General features: G+C 35.4%; 1 protein-coding gene across 2 annotated transcripts; it reads left to right on the top strand.

Annotated features, from left to right (window-relative positions):
* Positions 1–9: 9 nt before the first annotated feature.
* On the top strand, positions 10–10,105 carry slc38a6 (solute carrier family 38 member 6). Of its 2 annotated transcripts, XM_081351511.1 has the most exons (16): positions 10–273; positions 1,717–1,838; positions 2,046–2,119; positions 2,292–2,344; positions 2,573–2,612; positions 3,306–3,384; positions 5,047–5,129; positions 5,214–5,272; positions 5,346–5,405; positions 6,576–6,626; positions 6,827–6,906; positions 7,090–7,190; positions 8,087–8,211; positions 8,286–8,430; positions 8,552–8,646; positions 9,292–10,105. In XM_081351511.1, the coding sequence occupies exons 1-16, from the start codon at positions 187–189 to the stop codon at positions 9,373–9,375; spliced, it is 1,338 nt and encodes a 445-aa protein (XP_081207637.1). In that variant the 5' UTR covers positions 10–186; the 3' UTR covers positions 9,376–10,105. The 2 variants fall into 2 exon arrangements, with proteins under 2 accessions (XP_081207637.1, XP_081207638.1); XM_081351512.1 differs by lacking the exons at positions 8,286–8,430; positions 8,552–8,646 and having other exon boundaries at positions 31–273; positions 9,292–10,091.
* Positions 10,106–15,634: the final 5,529 nt, after the last annotated feature.

The following is a 15,634-nucleotide window of genomic DNA, read 5'->3' as shown; positions in this document are numbered from 1 at the left end:
TCATAAAAAGACATGTGACCGTTCGTCAATAATCACGTGAATAGGGATGTTTACGTTTGCTTGCGTTTCTGTGAAGCCGGTGGTGTGAGAGCAGGGCACATGTACTGACGGACCCAGCGGTGTCTAAGAGCGAATGGCCGGCTTTCGGTCAGTGCAGAAGAGTAAAGAGACACTACACGGAGGAACATGGGGAAAAGCGGCGCAAACTACAGCGTGCAGACGGAGAGCGAGTATGAGCCCATCGGAGAGGAGAGCAGACCGCTGTTAGCCCAGGTAAACCACAGCCAGTCATTGCTCAGTTACAGAAATAACAATAAGAAGAACCAGAACAAGAAGAACGAAAGGGCTGCATTTTCTGTCCCGCAGGAAAATGTGTAAATAATGACTGACAATAACTTTGATACTTCGGTTTACTGTTTTATGATAATGCATAACAATTTTGTATTATCATTATGTATGGAAGCCCATTTTCACCACATGAGAATTATGATATAATAAGTGTGAAATATTAGATTCTAAGTGAAATTACGGGACAAGTAATAATCATTACATACAATCTCTACTTTTTGTCGCATTGTGGCCTATCTCAAAATGTCACCTTTTTATATCATAGTTATGATATAGAATCTCACATTTTATGTAAAATATTGACTTTTTATCCCATAATTGTAGTAATTTGTAATAATTTACTTGTAGTCTAGTAATTGTGGCTTATTATCTTATCATAATTGTGACATCATAATGTACTTTTTTTTGTTGTTATCATAATTATGATTTACCAAAGCATGATTTTTTTAAACTTATGTGGTGGGAAATGGGCTTCCATATGTATGTTTTATTATGTATTTATTATTTATTATATTATTAGATTTTTTAGATATTAGTGGACATAAAACTAAATAAAAATAAACAAAACCTAACAAAAATTACAATGGCATCAAAGAAAATTACTAAAAATTTAACTAAAATAAATAAATAAAATACTTTTTTTTGTTGTTATCATAATTATGATTTACCAAAGCATGATTTTTTTTAAACTTATGTGGTGGGAAATGGGCTTCCATATGTATGTTTTATTATGTATTTATTATTTATTATATTATTAGATTTTTTAGATATTAGTGGACATAATAATATATTTAAAATAATTGAGGTTGTCCCCATGTTGTCAACCCTGTTACCATCATTTATTCTTTTTCTTATTAAAATGATGTAAAAATTCTTAGTATTAGCTGCTTCCCACAATTTTAAACTGCACATTAAGATAACATTTTTTTAGCACTTAAAGCATTCTTTGTTTCATAGAATGTTTAAAATTAAGACTCTTTTTGATGGGTCAATATTAATTTTTATAATAATAAGCTTCATTTTTTTTTAGCATGGTATAAAATCTAGAATAAAGTCTAGTCTAGTCTAGTTTTATAAAACTGTGCTGGAAATGGATCGAATATGTATTTCACAATCACATCATGTCATCTTTCACATTCTAGTCATTTTCACATCACATGCTGATCTTATGCAATTTTATTGTCTTTGCTTGCAAAGATTTCGCTTCCCTTTGTGCTTTCAGAAATGCAGTGTGTAAGCAGACAATAATGACATTCATTGTGCATGCTTTGTCTCTTGCCTAAAGTCTAGGATTAAATTGGCCTCAGTTTATTCCAGTGTGAGCTGTGCTGTCATGTTTAATTTCTGATGCATTTATCTTCCTCACAGGATGTTCAGGTTAGAGGTGCGTCCTTCATGTCCTCTGCCTTTAATCTGATGAATGCTATCATGGGTAGTGGCATCCTGGGTCTCTCGTATGCCATGGCCAATACGGGCATTATCGGATTCAGGTACACGCAACGCGCAGTGTTCCAGATTCAATACAAGTTCAGCTTTGTTGACAACATTTGTAGTATAATGTTGCTTACCACAGAAAATATGATGCATGTATCCCTTTTTTTAAGCAAAAAGTGCAGTTGCAGTAAGGCACGTACAATGAATAATCCTTTGAGCTTGAAGATCAGGTGTTTTTTCAACTCTGCATGTGTTCTTCACAGTATTCTGTTGCTCGTGGTCTCCAGTTTGGCTGTTTATTCTATCCATCTCCTGCTGCTCCTCTGTGACAAGACAGGTAATATCAACTCTCACTTTTGACCTCTTCTTTACCCTACTCACTCCTGTTTACCTTACATAATCTGTGACTATAACTCCTCACAAGCTGTACATCAGGTCAAAAATCTGAAATTATCTTTCACGATTGTACATTGTAACCGATCACTATTGCATATGTTTATGTATGTTAGGCATCAACTCTTATGAAGCACTTGGAGAGAAAGCCTTCAACAGACCTGGCAAGGTTGGTTAATATCACAGATCTAATACCTAGCTCTATTTATTTGATTTTGTCTTTGTCTGAAGATTGCCTGCTTTTAATTTGGAATAATGCACTGCAATGTTTCATTTTGTTATATGAATAAATAACTCATTATTCTCATTATCCAAGTACTCATCATAACTGAATTCACTATAAATGTGAAATATGCCTTGTTACTCCTGTAAAACATGTTTTACATGTTTTGTGCAGATTCTGGTGGCTTGTACTATTCTCATTCAGAACATTGGCGGTGAGCTTTTCACTTTCACTTTTTATTTAGATGGTTAAATTATATTACTTAATATTACCCCAGAGGCAGAGAGTCTCCTGTCTCTTTCTCTTTTGCTCTCTCTCTCTGTTTAAACACGTTTTATTAGGAGGATATGACTTTAATTTATGTATTGCCAAAGAAGTTGGCATTGCAGGTTAACCTCTGAACAACAGCTATACTAAATAATGGTGTAAAGTGAATATGGAAATTAAAACTCTTTCTTCTCTTTCTTTCTGTCTTTCACTCCACACTACTCACTACTCACTGTGAACTGTAGTGAGTATTCTGTGTGTTATGTGGTGTTTAGTAGCAGTAAAACAGACTTAATCTACCATAATGACTTAACAGTCATTTCATCTCACTTTTACATTGTCTTTAGAATGGCAGCAAGTGTCTGATTGTGTGAGAAAAATGTTTGGCTGCAGTCAGGTTTAATCTCTGTGTGTGTATATGACCATGTGATATGAATTTGTGGCTGTTAGTGTTAGTTCAGTGTATGTTGACCTCAGCACTGTGCTGGGTTTTAAAAAGGCTGTGTCTGTCTGTGGAATGGTTTGGCTTTTCTGAGTGGATTTGTGCGAGTGCGTGAGATTGCTTTATGAGCTGTAATAGTGCATGTAGGAGGAGTTGTATAACATGTATTTATAATGTGCTGTCCTTCTCTTTCTTTAGCCATGTCCAGCTACTTGTTCATCTTGAAGTCTGAAATGCCTGCAGCCATCACCGGCTTCATGAGCACAGGGAGTTCTGGGTAAATAAATATATGCTGGCCTTACCACACCCTCACACCCCTTCTAATAATGTGCAATGCAAGTTTCCAGTGGGAATCTTTTTTTTCTGTTCTCACTGAAATAGAAATGCTTATATATTAAGCTAACTATATTAGCTAATCAGATCATACTAAATGTTTAAAATGAGCATAACAAAAAGTAGAAACCAAACAACCAACAAAATGTCTTATTTACAGTGTCATTTTGGAGAACAACTCAGATTAAAATGAAAGAAAAGTATCTAATAAAGATACTTTTATTAGGCAAGGACACAATACATTTTTATTTCACAATACATAGATTAAAAGTGACAGTAAAAACTTTTATAATGTTACAAAATATTTCTGTTTCAAATAAATGCTGTTTTTTGAACTTTATATGTATCACAGAATCCTAAAAAGATAAATGTATCATGGTTTCCACTAAAATATTAAGAAGCACCCCAAACTTTTGAATGGTATCGTATATGGTTTATCAGAACAAATATGATTTACATCTGAATTCAGTGTGTTAGAATTCATACGAAAACAGAATCTGGCTGAATCCACAGAAAAATCCACGGGGAGAGACAAAATACAAACACGATTCAGGAAGAGAGATAGAAAGGGACACTTTCACACAGAATCATTCACTCACTGGCAGATAAACACTCTTTCTCTCGATCCTCTGCCTTTAAGCGAGTTTCCAAAAGAGAAAGTATTCCTGAGTAAGAATGTAACGGTCATTATTTTATTAGCCGCTGTTGTGAGCTGTGGTTTGACTGTGCGCCGTCCCCACACAGCTGGTTTGCATTACAGGTCCGTTCACGTAAATCTCGCACATATGTTCTGCCCAATGAGAGTCGTGCCTGCCCAAGATTCCCTTCACCAGCACAATTACTGTGACCAGACCCAGACACACACAAACATTACTACTCTCTCTCTCTGGGAGGAGCAAAAATCACAACCCGGCCACAGTATACACACTTGAAACTGTAGTCATTTACTGTAAAATAACATTATTCTTTCAGTGGAGTAATTTATCTCCATTTCTGCGAGCGGATCAGCTGGGCTGTCTAGTACCTCCCTGTTTTTAAGAGAGAACCACAGGAGATCTCTCATAAACACCAACCTGTTAAAGATTCAGTCTCTCAGTTCTCAATCATAATTTTTTGTTTAAAGTACTCCGTTTAATATTGGCAAAGCATCAATGCACATACTTTTCCTTATTTTTTTCCATATTTCTGTGGAAACCTTGATATGTCAGGATTATCTATCCACCTATCATCTATCGTATTTAGTAAGGATGTATTAAATTGATCAAAAGTGGCAAAAGATGTTAGGAAAATTTCTATTTCAGATAAATGCTGTTCTATTGAACTTGTAAAAATATTAAGCAGCACAGCTTTTTTTAACTGTGACAATAACAATAAGAGTAGGAATAGTAAGAGGAAATGTTTCTTGCACAGCAAATATTAGAATTATTTGTAAAGAATTGTCATTTTCCAATATTACTGTTTTACTGTATTTTTGTTTAAATAAATGAGCATAAGAGACTTCTTAATAAAATGAGACAAATATTCCCGACCCCAAAATCTTTAAAAGTGTGTGCATCATCTTCACTTTGTGTCATTTTGTCATGCATTTCTTTTCTGTCCTCCATAGAGAGTGGTTTGAGAATGGCGTTGTCCTACTGATTTTAGTCACTGTAATTGTAGTGTTGCCATTGGCTCTACTTCCAAAGATTGGTGAGTATCATCAGGGTTTGTTTTTCTCAGTATTGTTTATGTGTGTGAGAGAATGCATATCTTTGGTTTCTGTCTTGTCCTCAGGTTTCCTGGGATACACCAGCAGTCTTGCATTCATCTTCATGTTGTTCTTTACTGTAGTGGTGAGTTGAGTCTCTCTATTTATCTGTCTGTCTCTCTATCTTTCCCATGTTGATGTTTTCATCTCTCTCACAGGTGGTGGTGAAAAAATGGTCCATTCCCTGTCCGCTACCATTGAACTCCACTATGAGCCTGGTAAAGAACACACACACACACACACACACACACACACACACACACACACACACACACACACACACACACACACACACACACACACACACACACACACACACACACACACACTGTTGTACATCTTTATGAGGACATTCATTGACACAATGCAATCTCTAGCAGCTTACCCTAACCTTACCCATCACAACTAAGTGCCTAACCCGAACCCATACCCTAAACCAACCCTTAACCTAATTATAACCTTATCCCTAAAACCAAGTCTTAACCCTCTAACAGGCCTTTAAAGGGGTCTCAGAAAGTGAGGACCGGCCAAAATGTCCTCGCTTTACTCTGTTTGTCCTCACTCCAATGGTCTAAAGCTCAAACTGGTCCTCACAAAGATAGTTGTACAAGTACACACACACACACACACACTTGCCTAATACACCCCAAATTAATACCCAAAAAACAATAACTGACTTCAGTACGACCCATCTAAAACCTTAATTTTCATTACAACAGACAGGCTAAAGTATGGAGACCCATTTCTGCCACACAAAATCAAAATTATGATACAAGTCATACAAAATATTTCTGAGATAAAAAGTATATTGACAAAAGTTGAAATTTACATAATTTAACTTATTAAATTTTGAGACAAGACATATACTAATTCATAATTATTAGATTAAAAGGTCATGACTGAGATTAAGAAGTCAAAATCTTGACAAGTTAAAATTATGAAAGTCATAATTTTGACTCTCATAATTTGGAATTTTTTAACTTATAATTGAGATTTATCACAATTTTGACTTTCATCTCATAAATATGTCTTGTTGTGCCACAATTTTGAGTTTTTATGTCATAAAAAAAGCATGTTTTGGTAAAAAAAAAAAAAAAAAAACTTATGTAGCGGATATGGGCTTCCTTACTAAAGACGTTTTTTAACTCTCAGATATTTTGTGGAGTACGTTTGGATCCAACCCTTCAGAAACTGGAAGTAGCATTGTTTTAATAAGGGATGTGACCTTTGACCCTCTTGAGCCAGAGGTCAAACCTTTACTTCCTGATATTCAGTTACAAATACTGTAATCTAAATATCAGAAAGTAGTTTTTCATTCTTTTCCTGTCCTGATTTCATTCTAATCTTCATATTCACATCAACCTCACATTTTGTTTTTCTATCCGCAGAGCTTAAATACCTCCGAGTGCACCCCTAAACTGTTTGCGATCTCTAGTAAGGTGAGTGTGTGTGTGTGTGTGTGTGTGTGTGTGTGTGTGTGTGTGTGTCTGTGTTTTCCTGAGAAAGGAGAGCTATGTTTTGATTTAAAGACCGCCTTGCAGGACTATTAGAAACCCAAATATTAGTTGTAATATTATAGCATAACCGCACACACATCAGGAGGGTGAGAAATGACTGTGTGTGTGTGCGCGCATTGCAGAGTGCTTATGCTGTCCCAACAATGGCTTTCTCCTTCCTGTGCCATACGGCGGTTTTACCCATTTACTGCGAGTTACACAGGTCAGTTCACTCAGTTCTTTCTGAGCATCTGCCACATATATATATATATATATATATATATATATATATATATATATATATATATATATATATATATATATATATATATATATATATATATATATATATATATATATATATAATCTGTTGTTGCCTTATGGTGTGAATATGTGTGTTTTTCAGACCCACAAAACGGAGAATGCAGAATGTGACAAATGTCAGCATCTCTCTTAGTTTCGTGGTCTATCTGATCTCTGCTCTTTTTGGATACCTCACCTTCTATTGTAAGAACATTGCTCAAGCTGCACAACAAGAATCCTCAAAGTGTTTGTTTTGTGTGTTAATCCTGCTTCATCCCTCTACTATATGTATTCCACAATGCAACGCTTGACGTGACATTTTAGTGTCACAAAAGAGCTGGAAGTAATGTCAGACCCTGACCGTTATTTTAAATCCAACCGATGTGAAATTACCATTTTTATATTGGAGATGATAACTAGACTTACTGAATGGAGTTTCTTAAAATAAAATAAATTTTAATTACCAAAAATTTACAATATGAGCAAACCATCAGTAATTACACTGGTTTAAGTTTAACAAACCTAAACTACACATCATTTTGAAACATAGTCAAGTGTCATTTGCTCATGAATCAGACTGCACTGGTTGTACTGTATGTTTTTTGATTCACTAAAAAGAACAGGTTCATAAGAGTTATTTGTACATTGATAGTACTTCACTGTGTGTGTTTGCTTTTGTGTGCATACAGTTAAGACAACTCGATAGAATGAACCATCTATAAACCATCTTTCTTTTTATTTAACATTCAATTCAGACTGCAAATGCACATTAACAACTGGAGTAAACATGATCCCCTTTTCAGCGAGGCCGAAGATTCAGGCATACTTCTATTGAAACACTAATATTTTAAAAGTTGTTTTACGGTTTCACAAAGTATCTTTAAAAATGTGATGAGAGCCAGTGTATACTAATTAGTATTCTAATATTCCAATATGAATAAAGCCCATGATTAACTGCATGGGGTGTGTTTGGTTAGTGTTTTTGTCTCTTGGTAGACCCTGGATTACAATCTTTACTGTTTCAGTTCAGTGCTCTTTGGATTAATCTGTTAATGACGAGGATAAATTGATTGATCTGATCTAACATTCTTTATCCGCAGCACATGTGGAATCAGAGCTGTTGCTAGGATACGACGCCTACCTACCGCGGGATGTTTTGGTGATGTCAGTGCGTCTCGCGATTCTATTGGCCGTTCTGCTCACTGTGCCGCTCATTCACTTCCCAGTAAGTCAAACACCAGACTGTGAACTATTCAAAGAAGAAATTCAGAAAACAAATCCTCCCTTTCTTTCTCTCAGGCACGTAAAGCGCTGTTGATGTTATGCAAGAGAGAGAGGGAGTTCTCCTGGCTCTCTCATTCACTTTCCTGTATTTTCATCCTCACTCTTGTGCTGCTGCTTGCTATTTTCGTCCCTGACATCAGGAATGTCTTTGGTGTGGTCGGTGAGTGTTTGTCCATACGCTCTGTATGTGCTTGACTGTTAAATTCACTGCTCAACAGTTAAACAGGTATGTTTGTATTGTGTGCGTGTGTGTCTGCATACCTTTTCATGTGTGATTCCAGGTTCTACGACTTCCACATGCTTGCTGTTTGTGTATCCGGGAATGTTTTATTTGAGAATCAGCTCTGAGCCAATCAGATCTCTCAATTCAGCAGGGGTATCTAAAGTCTTGCATACATTCAGTACTACATGCATGAGTTGCTTTCACTAGACTGTTAGTTCTGAGGGAATTTGACCCATTTGTTATACTCTACTGTTAAAAAAATTGGAGTAAGAAGCCTCTTATGCTTACCATGACTGCATTTATTTGATCAAAAATATATATAATATAATAATATATATAATATTACTACAATTTTAAATAACTGCTCTTTGTTTTAATATCTTTTAATATGGCTGTGCCATTGTTTTGTCTCAAGATGCAGACCAGTAATGTTATTTTCTAAGGCACGTTTAGAAAAGCCACTTAAATGCCCTAAAAGTCCTAATCCTGGCTTAATCTAAAGCCCTGTCTGTGAAACCAGACCTTAATTTTTTTGTGAAAACAATGATGCATTTTTTCAGGATTCGTTGATGAATAGAAAGTTCAAAAGAACAGCATTTATTTGAAATGGAAATCTTTTGTAACATTATAAAAAAAATCCAAATGACCCCAAACTTTTGAGCGGTAGTGTACATTATGTCGGACTTTACATGTTTTGTAACGTAAAGTTTTTTTTTTGACACTTGATATGTTGATTATGATGTCGCTTTCTTTAGTGTTCTTTCCATAAGCATCTTTTCCACCTTTCCTCTTTTCTAGGCAGTTTTTCTGTTGGTCATTGGCCTGGTTGTGGGTGTGCTGAGCCTGTGTGTCATCATTGTCTCCTGGGTTCAAGGTCCTTGACCTTTAACTTCATCATTGTGGGACACGTTGCATTGGATGAGTCGTGAGCTCAACGCATCCTGCCTTGAAGAAGAACCTTATTTTACAGGTTATACACTAGTCAGACTCTGTTTACTGGACCAAATGCTGCTTCAAGAAGGGGATCCTAATGAGATGAGATACTCCTAATGTTCTCATAATCCTGTAATGTCACTTGAATACTGAACAGAGGCACAATCAAACCCACAATATCCAGCAAAGCAATGAAATGCATAGCAATCTATTCTGAATGTCTGAACGACACCCGAGTTTGACAATCTTTGAATCAGACGGTTGCCGTCTGTGAAAAGACAGATGAAACCAATGAATGAAGCAGCTTTTTTCAATAACCAAATATCTGCATAAATCTAATATCCACATTCAATGAATTGGAAAATTGTTCTGATCGTGCCTGTCTGGAAAGAAAAAAAACTGATTTATTCACTGTCTTTATATGGATTTTTGAAGATTTTTCAGACCTTTCAGGGTATTTCTTCACCAACACACTATCCAAAATTTTTTTGTGATGATTGAAGTTTAAAAAGTTTTTTTTCTTGCCATTTTAAATACAAATAATAAATTGAAAATATATATTTTTTGTTTGTTTGTTTTACCATTGAAACCCTGTTTATATGTCCAAAAGAACAATTTGTATGTATTTTTATGTGGAATTAAATAAATAAAGGGAAATACGAATTAAAACTGGTTTCTCACTGGCTTGTGTACTGTGGCATCTGGAATGGAGTCTGTGATCCATGTTTAGTCTAAGAGATCCAAGCATTACTGTGTGTTTTTGCTGGTTTGCATGTGAGAAAGATTGATAGACAGGCTGATTTTTCTTCATTGATTTGGACAGAGGGTTCTCTGTATGTCAGATAATGGAAAACAAATGCTGTGTGTGTGTGTGTGTGTGTGTGTGTGTGTGTGTAGTCTGTGGCCTTTGCTCTCTCCTGCTGTTTCTAATATGCTGCATTAGCTTGAGGGACCGCCCAAAGTAAGCCTGTCTAACACATTTACAGACATGCAATCTTGCATAGGCTTACATCAAGAAATGTGTTATTCCTGAAGTGTGTGAATAATAAAGCATTGTTCAGCTCAGGATGACTAAGATTTCAGCTGCAGGTAAGGGATGTGGTCAGTGATAAGAGAACTGCTTTGTGTGACATGGTTACTTGAGTGACATCACCAAAAACGAGTGATGAAACCATGGTGTAGTGAGATATAATGGAGAGATGAGGTGTTTTATGGTGTTCAGGTGAATCTCACAAAAAAACACCACGTTTAACAAAAGAAAAATATTTGGCAAAAAAGTATTTTCTTTTTGTTTTATTGCAATATTTTGTGTGTGTTTTAGCATTTTTTTTAAATCCCATTAGCAATGCATATAGACAGTTTAGCTTTCTCATTGCAGTCATTTTATAGCATTACATCAAAAATGTATTGAAAAAAAATCTAAATATATACAACAAACATAATGGGTAAATGCAATTTAAATAATATATTATTCTATCATTACTTACATTTGTAGGCCTATTCTTTTTTTATTTTATAACTACATAATTTTTTATAAGAAATGTCACAATACTTCTTTGTTTCTTCTGTTTTTTTGGGGGTGAACTGTTTGAAAGGTTTTGTGATTCACCCTTTAACTTTAGATGTGAGTGTCTGTGAGTCAGTAAATACATGAGTAAGACATTTTTTAAAAATCATGTGTGGGCCTTTTGAGGAAACGTGTAAAGAAAAAAAAAGCCTTTAAAACAGCATTTCATGCTAGCTTTCAAAGAGTGGAAAATGAGATCCACGGCTCTTGGGTATCAGGCAGGAGTTATGTCTCTTTTCAGCCTGAATTTAGTCCTGCAGATTGCTCTACCTTCAGACCGCAATCCATATTCACACACCACTAGAAACATCTGCTGACTGTTAACCGCTGCCTACAGAAGGTGATTTTCCTATATGACTGTCTGATTTCTATTCATGCTGATTGGTCCTTTCATGCTGACATCTGCTTTTTCCCTGGACTTTTTCATCTCTGTTCTTCTCGTTCCTCCTAAATTGATTTTCATGCTCTATCAGTAACCGTGCTCCCTGTGTCACAGGCATTCAGTAAATCATTCTGAAGACTCTGTTAGGAAGAAACAAACACCAAATCACACACTAACTTACCTCTATTGTGACTCTTATGTGTCCTCTAAGACTCTTCTCCTCTTTTTCGCTCTCTCTGCCTTCTAAAACCTCTAATTCTGCTTCTGACGCCTGGTCTGAGCTGAGACCATATCACATCTGGAGTTCATTTTACCCCCCCCCCCCCACACACACACACACACACACTGCCCTGAGTCACACACTTTCTCCTCTGCTTTAAAACACTTCGGTTCTGTCCTCTCTGCTCTCTCTCCCTGTCACTCTTTTTTAACTTGTCTCCCTGAACACTCACTCCATCATTCACTCTCTCTTTCTTTCTCTGATTTTTGTTTTTCTTCTTTTTACGCCACAGCTGTTGCCATTCCCAAACACTGAGTAATAATACCAGCCAGTAAACGCACACTCACACACACTTTGGCCTTTCACCCATAAATACCTCATCCACATCTCTTCGAGTCGCACGGCCTAACATGGAGTAGCAACAGTTCAATAAATGTAAGCGAAACAGTGTGTGTGTAAATGGCAGATTTGGGAACTATTTCAAACTCCTGCTATGTGTGAGATTGTACTGTATATGGGTGTTGAATGGGAGTTTGTACATGTGTACATGTGTTTGGTCAGGTATGGTTTATGTCTATAACAGAGCTTCAGTGAACAAGTAGGCATGCGTGAACTGGGGCTTGTTGTGGGATGCAGTCACATCTTAGTAACTAATTGTTTTTTGTTGTCAAGTGTGTCCTCTAAACTAAAATGTCATCATGATATATTTTTGCTATATCTCAAAACAACAAAATCACTCTAACATACAAGAGACTACTTGTAGGCCTACATAAATCAAGACTGTTTTTTTTCCCTTCTTTTTTTCAGGGGAAGTTGTTTGTTTTACATTTATGTCTTTAAAATGTCATAATATTATGCAATTTATTAGTGCTGGAAAAAAAATAATCACGATTAATCGCATCCAAAATAAAAGTTTGTGTTTGCATAATATATGTATGTGTACTGTGTTATTTTGTATATATAAATACTAGGGCTGGGTATTGACACAAATTTCACAATTCGATTCGATTTCGATTCGCAAGCTTGCAATTCGATTCGATTTCGATTACGATTCGATTCGATTCAATATCGATTATTTTGGATATCAGGTTCAATACATGGCAAATTTTCTCAAGGAAAACAAATCTCTAACTAATGCTGTTAACTATGGGAGTCAGTTAGCCTGTAGGCTTCATTAGCCTACTATAATATAGCTTAAAAATAAGGTAAAATTAACTGATTTGTATACAAACACTTAAATTACACTTTTATTTATTTTTATAATAATAAAGTTATATGAAATATAAACATTTAAATGGTGGCTGTCATAAAAACCTGCCAGATTTTTTCAAACATGCATTAAAAATAGAAGAACATTAAAAATTATAATGAATATGTAATATGGTGCATATATTTAGCAAAATGCTCCACTCTAGAGATAATTTTTCTAGCTGACTAACGAGTTTATGGTCACTGGATATGTTTTTTCTGAGGTAAATGTGACGTTACATGACATTGTTTGCAAGCTGATTTACTGACGTCTTTCCACGGTTGAAACACTGATTTGAGCGATTCCATGTCACATGATACGGATTTCGATAAGTTGTACACTATCTTTTAACACACTTTCAGATGCTCATTCATGTTTATTCCGCGCTGTAACTGGTGTTATTAAGGCGGAAGAGAAGATCACGTGCGCTCCGCGCTGCTTCTCTTGAGCTGAGCTGCGCCAGAGCGATCTCACGCCACAGCGCCAAAACGGTATTTATGTTTTTGAATTGCGTAATAAAATGGACGTAATTTGAATCTGAGACTTTGTTTCATATCAATAATAGCAAAGCACAAAGATTAGTGCGATTTATTGGATGGGATGCACGCAACAATGTTACATTCATTCATCAACTGAAAACAGGATGACTAATCGATTCTTGGGATTTAAGAATCGATATTGTTTCGTAAAAATGAGAATCGATTAAAATCGAGAAATCGATATTTTTTACCCAGCCCTAATAAATACACACATATGCATGTATTTATTTAAGAAATATTTGCATGTATATACTGTATATACATTTATACATAATTTATATTATATATAAATATAAATAATTTATATATAAATAAATAAAAATCTTAAATATACTGTATACATGCATATGTGTGTATTTATATATACATAATAATTATACACAATATACACATATATATATTATGCAAACACAAACTTTTATTTTGGATGTGATTAATCGTGGTTAATTTTTTCCCAGCACTACAATTTATACTTTGAATGTTTTTTGTTGCTTAAAAGACTAAAAAATATTTTCGTAAATTGTTATTACAACATTTTTTCTTTTGTCAAATCATTAAATAAACTTAGATAATTCATGTGGGTGAGATGACATAACATTTTGAGTTTCTGTTGATTAAACCAATCTCCTTCGTTGTATTAACTCAATTTTTTTTATTTCAATGAACTCGAAATTGTTAAAGCAACCAGGTGACTTACTTTTTTCAAGTTAAACCAACAAATATTTTTCTACAGTGTATAAGCTTTTTAATAGCAAATTCAATTGTTACAATTTACCCCTGGGTCAACAGCTTGTTTTAAGACTTTAAAGGTAATTAAGACTTTAAGGTATGTGCGTACAATGAAATTATATATAAATAGCCTATAAAACACCAGAGGCACACATATGTCATAAAACACACATTTACTCTGTTCTGCATACTCAAGCTCAGGATGAACTGCCTGATTTCAGTAAAATCTCTATGGCCAGGGCTGCGTTTCTAAGCCTAAATTGATCGTAGAACAATTGCCACCTATAGTCTCTATTCTCTACGATCAATTTAGGCTTACGATGCTTTTGAGAAACACAGCCCAGAACAGTTCTGTTCTTCACAATGGCCTGAGTTTAAACTCTCCTACACTGCGCTCTGGGTGAAAAGGGCAGTTCTTTAATGAAGACTCAGGAGGAAGCTAAACCATGAAGACCATTAAAGGTGATTTGGTGCTGAATACCTGTTTTAATACTGGTTCATTCCTCACAAAACTCTAGAGAGAGAGAGAGAGAGAGATGCTGATATGTAAGGGCATGACAGCTGGAACAACAAAATCAGAAGACTTAACTTATGGGTTACACTATATGAAGTTGTCCATAAAGAAACTGAACATGTTTTTTGTGAAATACAGGTATGCCTGATGGTTTAATACTTGAGTATGAGTGTCTCCTGCTGGATATTTCTGGTGCTACACCAGAATCACCAGAGTGGACCCACCAGACCTCAGCTTCCCATTTACTGCTTCATCACTGAAGGTGACGGTCTGAGATAAACTCTTATTCTTCTCTGTTCTCAGACAGCGGACACTGGACAGAGCGGAGAGTGTTTGGAGTCTTCCCTTTGAATTTACACCAGCTGGAAAAGAGATTCATACATGAAAGGATAGTTCACCCAAAAATGAAAAATGTTATCATCATTTAAGAATGTTGGTAACCAGACAGTAGACGGCACCCATTGACTTCCACGGTATTTTGTTTCCTATATGGAAATCAATGGGTGCCATCAAGTTGATGCCATGGTGCTATTGGTCTGGTTACCAACATTTTTCAGAATATCTTCTTTTGAGTTTAACAGAATAAACTCATACGGGTTTGGAACAACTTGAGAGTGAGTAAGTAATGACAACATTTTTGGGTGAACTATCCCTTTAATAGACTTTATGGGCCAACTTAATAAGAGCCCACAAATACACTCAACCCATTTTGTTCATGTAGACAATTCATATTCATTATACAACATGCTGTAGCCTAATAATAAGCCTAGCCTGTATATCTATAGCATTTAAGCCTTCACAACAAAGGTTTTCAAAATCATGCATGAGAAACATTCTGTAAATGCAGTTAAGTTCAGACATTTGACTTGTAAATACAAATAGAGGCCTATTATGTATACATTTAATACGATGGTTGCTTACATATTCTGTTTATATTAATTCATTTATTAATAAAAATTGGATGATGTTCATGTTTCAAACTATTTTGTGAGCCTAACTCCTACAGTA

This window comes from Scardinius erythrophthalmus (genome assembly GCF_964197995.2).
Source record: "Scardinius erythrophthalmus genome assembly, chromosome: 21".
Classification (NCBI taxonomy): domain Eukaryota; kingdom Metazoa; phylum Chordata; class Actinopteri; order Cypriniformes; family Leuciscidae; genus Scardinius; species Scardinius erythrophthalmus.
This window is presented reverse-complemented; position numbering and strand designations above follow the sequence as displayed.

Bases quoted from the DNA above. Each gene is read 5' to 3' on its own strand.
- slc38a6 (XM_081351511.1), top strand. From the start codon at position 187: ATGGGGAAAAGCGGCGCAAACTACAGCGTGCAGACGGAGAGCGAGTAT. The intron at 5,273-5,345 runs GTGAGTTGAGTC...TCTCTCTCACAG, and splicing joins TGTTGTTCTTTACTGTAGTG to GTGGTGGTGAAAAAATGGTC. The intron at 5,406-6,575 runs GTAAAGAACACA...TTCTATCCGCAG, and splicing joins TGAACTCCACTATGAGCCTG to AGCTTAAATACCTCCGAGTG.